The 8,688-nt window shown below is 40.8% G+C and overlaps 1 protein-coding gene across 11 annotated transcripts in view; it reads left to right on the top strand.

Moving 5' to 3' along the window:
• The window catches only part of LOC131195756 (proto-oncogene Mas-like), a 73,351-nt gene continuing 64,663 nt past the window's right edge, over positions 1-8,688 (top strand). For 5 of the 11 annotated variants that reach the window (XM_058177948.1, XM_058177942.1, XM_058177947.1 and 2 more), the window contains exon 1: positions 1-135. Coding sequence is in view for 2 of the 11 variants with exons in the window: in XM_058177951.1 (XP_058033934.1) it covers positions 7,041-7,074 (34 nt within the window). In the remaining 9 variants the exon portion in view is untranslated. Of the gene's footprint in view, positions 136-6,965; positions 7,075-8,688 lie in introns of those variants that run through there. The other 6 variants (XM_058177951.1, XM_058177950.1, XM_058177953.1 and 3 more) reach the window with 5 other exon arrangements.

Raw genomic sequence — 8,688 nt, 5'->3', positions numbered from 1 at the left:
TCAGCTCAATTCCTCTTTCTCACTGTAACTGCATCAAGTGAGGAATATTTGGATTCACTGAAAAACATCTCATACTGAAACATTCTGAAAAAAGACTTGTTGGTCCCATCTGGAGATTCTTCCTTTCATCACCAGGTATGTCAGTAGTAAAGATAGAGTTTCTGTTGTGGTAATTGTGATTTGCAAAGTACTCCTTTTTTGAGTTAAGGATAGGATTTGGCAGGATGGGATCAGCAAATCTGGCAGGATCCTCCTGCCAACAATGAAACTCAACTTCAATTTCAATTCAGAAGGGAGAAGAAATCTGGAAGGGACCTTGGAAGTCCTCTAGTTCAACCTCCTGCTCAAGCAGGAAAACCTGTACTATTTCAGACAAGTGGCTATCCAATCTCTTCTTAAAACCCTCCTGTAATAAAGCTTAAAGTTTGATGCTTTGGGGGAAAAAGTTGATACCCTGGTCTTTGTGGCAACCTCCCAAATACTGGAATAATGCTATCATGTCATCCTTAGTCCTTCTTTTCTCTCTTTTTTTTTTAAGATGGGAACCAAATCAGTTCTTTTCCAATCCTCAGGTAATTCCTTGGTGCTATAACAAGAAGAAGAAAAAAAGTCAAGGAAACAGTGGGTCCATTAAAGAGAGAATATGGCAAGGAAGTACCAGGCAGCAGAGAGAAAGCAGAACTGGTTAACTCATTCTTTGCATCAGTCTTCACGCAAAAAGAAACTATAGCCCAGACAACCAAACACCTAACCATAAATGACAGACTAGAAATATAAATTAAAATAAGCAAGAAAAATAGTTAGAGCGCACCCATCTTATCTTGATGAATATAAATAGCCAGAACCTGATGGATTACTTCCCAGAGTTTCTTCAAAAAAGAAAAAAAAACTTATGAAGAAACTGGCAGTTATTGTCTCAGAACTATTGTTACTATGTCTTTCAAAAATCCTACTGAAGATAGAAAAAAATGTTTTAAAAAAATAACTTATAGTTCTTTTAAAAGCCAGCACGGGTTTGTTAAAAAGAGACCATGCTAAATTAATCTTATTTTATTCTTTGACAAAGTGACTATATTAGTAGACCAACAAAATACTGTGGACATAGTATACTTAGACTTCAGTAAGGCATTTGATGAAGTAGACCATAACTTATTTCTTTGTAAGCTAGAAAAATGTGGAATAGATAGGATCACTACTGGATGGATCTGTAACTGGCTGACAAGCTGTACTCAGTGAGCAGTCCTTAATGGTAATACATCTATGGAGGGAAGTAAACAATGAGGAACCACAAAGTTCCATTTTAGGCCCAGTACTTTTCAATAGCTTAATAAATGACTTAGATGAGAGATAGAAGGGTAACTCGTCAAATTTGCAGATGGTGATAAGCTGGCAGGAATAACCAACATCCCAGAAGACAAGCTCAAGTTCCAAAAAAAAAACTTGAACAATGGGCCCTATCCAACCAAATGAAATTTAATGTGGAGAAAACCATACAGAAATTATATAATTTGGAGAATTGCAAAAGATCTGTTTCAAGTTGGTTGCAGCAAATGATTAAGAGTTAGTAGATAGTGTGTCAAGGTTGGAAGACAATTTTCTTTTTGCTTCTTAACTGCCACATATTAGAGCTGGGGAAGTTGGGAGGGGGTTGTTGTTGGAGTGGTAGGAAGTTAGTCATAACAACATTCCGGATTCAAGGACTGTGATGGAGACTTCCTGAAGATTGTATCCAATTGAGTGTGAAGAGTTGATTGGACAATGTGATGAACTTGTGGGTGTGGGGCAGGGCTGTGAAGTGTCACCTGGATGTGGAAACTCTGGAAGCTTTCTGATTCGGGTTTTCCCAGCTGCGCCAACATGACATCTCTAATAAATTGGAACTTTGAGGAACCTCAGGCCTCAGAGCTTTATTTCATTGGGGATGTTCCTTGGAGTCCTGAGATAGTGTTTGGTTTAACAAAACTGCAATTCCCTATGTGGTCCCAAGCCTAACCGGTTTCTAGATAGGATAAGATACAAAGTTCTCCCTTGGCCTCAACCGGCATTGCTAAGAAACTGTGTTACAACACAGACATCATCTTCTATGCAATGTTTTTCCACACGGTTAATTTTCCAGCCCAGTTCAGTATCACACAGTGATACACAGAGTCACTGGTGACGTTTGAGCACTGTAGAGTCACTGGTGACGTTTTGGTTTCCAAAAGTTTCATTACTTGATGTTACCTAACATAGTACAGGGGAAATTACTCTAAGCCAACCACCATGCTCAGAAACCAGCAGTACTGTCTTCTGTGTAAACATAAACTGTATTCGGTGTAAACATAAGCTGTTCTTAACACATAGTTTGTTGGATTGATTATCTACAAAACAGATATCAGATTAACACATAGTTTGTCAATCTTGTGAAAGACTTTTTACTAAGACACCATCTGTGTCAGATTTCAAAACCATATGCACATGGTTATTAGCTTAACAGATTAACAGAAATCAGTTAACAGAGTCGGAAGGGACCTAATAGGTCATCTAGCCCAACCCCCTGCTCAAACAGGAGACCCTATACCATTTCTGACAAATGGCAGTCCAGTCTCTTCTTGAAAGTCTCAAGTGATGAAGCTCCCACAACTTCTGAATGCAACTTCTCTTCCACTGATTGATTGTTCTCACTGTCAGAAAGTTCCTTCTCACTTCAAAGTTGAATCTCTCCTTGGTCAGTTTCCCATCCATGATTCCTTGTCTGGCCTTCAGGTGCTTTGGAAAACAGTTTGACCCCTTCCTCTCTGTGGCAGTCCCTCAAATATTGGAAGACTGCTATCCTGTCTCCCTGGTCCATTTCTTCACTAGTCTAGCCATGCCCAGTTCATGTAACCGTTCTTCATATGTTTTATACTCCGGTCCCCATCTTGGTTGCTGTTCTCTGCACTCTTTCTAGAGTCTCCACATCTTTTTATAGTGTGGTGACTAAAACTGGATGCAGTACTCTAAGTGTGGTCATACTAGGGCTTTATAGAGTGGTATTATTACCTCACTTGATCTTGATTGTATCCTTCTGTTAATGCAATTTAGGATTGTGTTGGCTTTTTTAGCTGCCGCTGCACACTGCTGGCTCATATTTATCTGATTCTCCACTAAGTCTCCAAGTTGCCTCTCACAGTCACTGCTATTAAGCCTGGTTTCCCCAAGTTTATATGTGTGCTTTTGGTTTTTCTCACCTAAGTGTAAGATTTTACTTTTCTCTACATTGATTTTCAGTTTGTTAGCTAGGGCCCAGTGTTCAAGTCTGTCAAAACCCATCTAGATCTTGAGCCTATCTTCTAAGGTGTTAGCTATTCCTGCCAGCTTAGTATCGTCTGCAAATTTGGTGAGTTCCCCTTCTATTCCCTCATCTAGGTCATTTATGAAGATATTGAAGATTATTGGGCCTAAAATGGAACCTTGTGGCACCCCGCTGCTTACTTCTCTCCATGTAGATTTAGACCCATTAAGGAGCACTCGTTGAATATGGTTTTTCAGCCAGTTGCGAATCCATCTAGTGGTGAAGCTATTTATCCCACCTTTTTCTAGCTTATGAAGAAGTAGGTTGTGGTCTAGTTTGTTGAATGCCTTGCTGAAGTCTAAGTATATTATGTCCACAGTATTTTGCTGGTCTACTAATTTAGTCACTATGTTAAAGAATGAGATAAGACTGGTTTGGCGTGATCTGTTTTTAACAAACCCGTGCTGACTGCTAGTTATTTCTTTACTCGTTTCTAGGTGTTGGCGGATTTGGTTTTTTAATTATCTTTTCAAGGATCTTCCCGGGTATTGATTGGCTGATAGGCTGATTGGTCTGTAGTTTCCTGGGTCTGTTTTTTCCCCCTTTTTTGAACATGGGAACCACATCAGCTCTTTTCCAGTCCTCTGATGGTTCCCCGGTGTTCCAGGATTTTTTAAAGATGTGGTGCAATGGTTCTCAAATGACATCTGCCAGCTCCTTTAGAATTCTGGGATATAATCCATCAGGTCCTGGTGATTTGTAGTCATCAAGATCAGACAGGTGTTCTCTTACTATTTTTTTCCTTATTTGAACTTTTATTTCCAGTCTGTTTTTTACAGTTATGTTTCTGGTAGGTCGGGCTATAGTTTCTTTTTGCGTGAAGACCAATGCAAAGAATGAGCTAAGCAGCTCTGCTTTCTCTCTGTTGCCTGTTACTTCCTTGTCCACATGTCCGTCACATGGCCCAACCAGGTCACAGTCCCAACCCCAGTGGGTTTCAGTCCATGCCTCCCCAGGACCTTGTGGGAACGTCCTTGGTTCCCAGGAAAAAGAATTTTATTTTGGCTACAAGTCCCCAGCTGTCTCTATTCCTCCAGGGTTGACATTCAGTTCATGACCTTAAAATTCATATAGCCTTTTGATAATCTTTAAGTTCTTCTTGTGCATCTTGCATGTGAGATAACACATACACTGTTCTTAACACAGAGTTTGTGAAACTTTCACAAGACTTTTTACTAAGACACCATCTATGTCAGATTTCAAAACCATACGCACATGGTTATTAGCTAATAGTAATTTACTGGACTGCTGAATAAATACGTGGACAAGGAAGATAGGAAGGCAAATATTACAGAGTCTTTTAGAACACTTCCCTTTTTGTAAGTTCTTTATGAAAGTAGTTTCACTTTCAATAAGAGCATACAGAACAGAATTTAAAATCAAACCTGAACTCCAGAGAGCCAAGCCAGGTTATTCATCACACCCAAAGATCTGAATTTCTACTATTTTTTGTTTTTACACAAGTAGAGAAACACAGGAAGAATATGGCAGAACATATCAGATTATTATTTCCAACAGAGAAACAGGACAGATCAGTGCTATATCCATTTATGAGCATATCATAAGCTTGCTACAGTTATCCTGTAGCAGAAAGTGAAGAAGAACTAAAGAACCTCTTGATGCAGGTGAAGGAGATAAGTGCAAAAGTTGGCTTGAAACTCAACATTAAGAAAACTAAGATCATGGCATCCAGCCCTCTCAATTCCTGGCAGATAGATGAGGAGGAAATGGAGGTAGTGACAGATTTTATTTTCCTGGGCTCCAAGATCAACGCAGATGGGCACTGCAGCCAAGAAATTAAAAGACGCTTGCTCCTGGGGAGGAAAGCTATGGCAAATCTAGACAGCGTACTAAAAAGCAGAGACATCACCCTGCCAACAAAAGTGCGTATAGTCAAAGCTATGGTTTTCCCAGTTGCAATGGATGGCTGTGAAGGTTGGACCATAAGAAAGGCTGAGCGCCAAAGAATTGAGGCCTTTGAACTCTGGTGCTGGAGAAGACTCCTGTGAGTCCCTTGGACTGCAAGGCGAACAAACAAGTCAGTCCTAGAGAAGATCAACCCTGACTGCTCTTTAGAAGGCCAGATCCTGAAGAGGAAACTCAGATACTTTGGCCACCTAATGAGAAGAAAGAACTCACTGGAGAAGAGCCTCATGCTGGGAATGATTGAAGGGAAAAGAAGAAGGGGACGACAGAGAATGAGGTGGCTGGATGGAGTCACTGAAGCATTCAGCGTGAGCTTAAATGGATTCCAGAGGATGGTGGAGGACAGGAAGGCCTGGAGGAATGTTGTCCATGGGGTCACGATGGGTCGGACATGACTTCACAATTAACAACAACATAGTTATCCTATTAGTGGTGGGTTGCCCCTGGTTCGGACCGGTTTGGTAGTAAAACCAGTGGGAGACTACGCCAACCAACCTGGATGATGTCAGGAAGCTTATGCGCCTGCGTACTCCTGTTGCGAACCAGTAGTAAAGATAAGTAGAACCCACCTCTGTATCCTATGTCCATTGCTTTCTTCTGTTTGTCTATTTGTCTTCCACCTTGTGCTCACATTTTGCAGAACATTAGTTGATAGGTCTGTTTGAATCGTGACTCCTAAATATACCCTATTATAACAACAGGTTCTATCTCATGCTATTAATTATTAGCTACTATAGAAAGTTAGCACCCACCCCTCTCCTAGAAGAATGAAATATTCTAGGAGATATTAAAAAGGCAGAATATTATATTTCCCTGGACGAGAAAAGGAGAAACATGTTTTTAAAGACAAACAGCAGCTCCCTGCAGCCACCAGCAGATAATTGGTGCCCATTGAGAAAGACTGGACCAGCCTATCTACAAGACAAAAGGCCTCCAGCTCCAGGGTGATGGGATTAAGACATGACCCTCCAGAACATACCTGGATTATCTATCAGCAGAGCTCACCACATGGCACAACCAAGCCCCTTCATTGCATCACTCAGCAAGGTTGAGTAAGAGTATGGTAAGTACAAAAAAATGAATTTTAAAACTTGAAAGTATTTAAAAAGTTAGCAGTGTTGGAAGAAATATCCATCTGGGTTCAGTTCCAATTGGGAAGAAAGACACTAGAAACATGGATAACCAAATTTATCTCAGACAACCTCAGCTATGACCCCTGCATAGCCCCCTGGGAGTCTGACAGCCAATAGAATACATGCCCTTGCCACAGGAACAGGAAGCTCAAGGACAAGGCCCAAGAGAGGATATAAATAACACTCACGCTCCACTCCATGAGGTCAGCTGTCCAGGACCTAAAACCTGGTCCTGTTCACTAGTAAACCATCTTTCCAATCAGCCTCCATGTTTCCAGTGTCTTTCTCCCTACTTGGAACTGAATCCAGATAGATATTTCTTCCAACACTGCTAACCTTTTAAATACTTTCTTTCCATTTTTAAAATTCATTTTTTGCACTTACCATACTGCATTTCTGCTCTGTTGTATTGCATTTTTAGCTCAGATTGTAAATCAGTTTTGATTGCTTGATTGAAAGCCAGTATAGGTTATTATGCCTGTTTCGTGTGGTCAAAGGAATTTGAATTCCCTAAGAGCACAAATCTTTTTGACAATCAGAAAAAAACACGAGTGTGCTTGCTTTTGATAATTGTATTTCTTCTTACATTACAGTGTCCCAGATTGTCCATCTTATCCACAGATTGAACTTTTTTAAACAAGAAAACAACACTTTGTGTTGTTTGCACAATGAAGCAGCAGTTTAATTACTCAGATTCAGAAGGTATGAATAGTATGAAAATTATATGATATATAATTTCCTTTCCTTTGTGGATACTACTGATAACGAAAAAACCTCCAAGGTTCCTAATGCTTTGTGAGCTTATTCCCAAATTGAAATTTTAGCACCAAATCATGAGTTCTTGTTGTCCCATCCATACTGGGATTAAGACTGCATTGACATTTTGAAGACATTCCATGAATGCATTCACAAAATGTCTCCTGAAAGATTTTATTTTTCACAAAATTGCTTTCATGGGTAATGTAAAAATGTTAACACAGTCAGAGAGTCAGTTTTGGAAGGCAATTTTCTTTTTTGCTTCTTACCTACCACATATTTTAGCTGGGGAAGTTGGGAGGGGGTTGTTGTTGGAGCGGTAGAAAGTTAGTCATAACAACATTCCGTATTCAAGGACACACAACGTCTGATGTAGGCTGCCTGAAGATTGTATCCAATCGAGTTTGAAGAGTTGATTGGACAATGTGATGAACTTGTGGGTGTGGGGCAGGGCTGTGAACTGTCAGCTGGGTGTGGAAAACCTGGAAGGTTTCAGATTTGGGTTTTCCCAGCTGTGCCAACCTGACATCTCTAATAAATTGGGACTTTGAGGAACCTCAAGCCTCAGAGCTTTATTTTGTTGGGGTTGTTGGAGGTTGTTTCTTGGAAACCTGACACTGAGGTGGTTTCAGCCGGTTCATACTGGGTCAGGCAAACCGGTAATGGCAATTGCGGGTCGGCCCACCCCAGCTCCAAGTAATGTTATTTAGGCACGTTTTTGAGGCTGGGCACGTGCACAGAAGGCCCACCCCAGCTTCAAGTCATGCTATTTAGGCATGTTTTTGAGGCTGGGCGCATGAACAGAAGGAGCATGAGCGAGCAAAGCACATGCATGGAAGGCTGGGCGCATGCGCGGACAGCGCGCACACACGGAGGCAACTGGTGGTAAAGGTAAGTGAAACCCATCCCTGAACATGGTGATATCTGCAACATTTCCTGTATGCAACATCATCCAAGAATTGTCCTTTGGAAGGACACAAGGGATGAAGTCATCTTTCATGTACTTTAAGAAAACTTTAAGAAAAAAAATATGTGATTAGAGGTCCAGAACCATTTCTGAAAATGAAGGGAAAACAAAGGAAGAAAAATTTCCCTTTTGAGGTGATTTTGTTTTATAATTAATTACCAGGTTAAATATTTCTGGGGCAGGCATCTTAGAATGAATTAGGGGACTGGAGGCTAAAACATATGAAGAACGGTTGCAGGAACTCGGTATGCCTAATTTAATGAAAACAAGGACTAGGGGAGATATGATAGCAGTGTTCCAATATCTCAGGGGTTGCCACAAAGAAGAGGGAGTCAAACTATTCTCCAAAGCACCTGAGGGTAGGACAAGAAGCAATGGGTGGAAACTAATCAAGGAGAGAAGCAACCTAGAACTAAGGAGAAATTTCCTGATGGTTAGAACAATTAATCAGTGGAACAACTTGCCTGCAGAAGTTGTGAATGCTCCAACACTGGAAATTTTTAAGAAAATGTTGGATAGCCATTTGTCTGAAATGGTGTAGGGCCTGGGCAGGGGGTTGGACTAGAAGACCTCCAAGGTCCCTTCCAACTCTG

The sequence above is a fragment of the Ahaetulla prasina genome, chromosome 3 (assembly GCF_028640845.1).
Source record: "Ahaetulla prasina isolate Xishuangbanna chromosome 3, ASM2864084v1, whole genome shotgun sequence".
NCBI classification, from domain to species: domain Eukaryota; kingdom Metazoa; phylum Chordata; class Lepidosauria; order Squamata; family Colubridae; genus Ahaetulla; species Ahaetulla prasina.
This window is presented reverse-complemented; position numbering and strand designations above follow the sequence as displayed.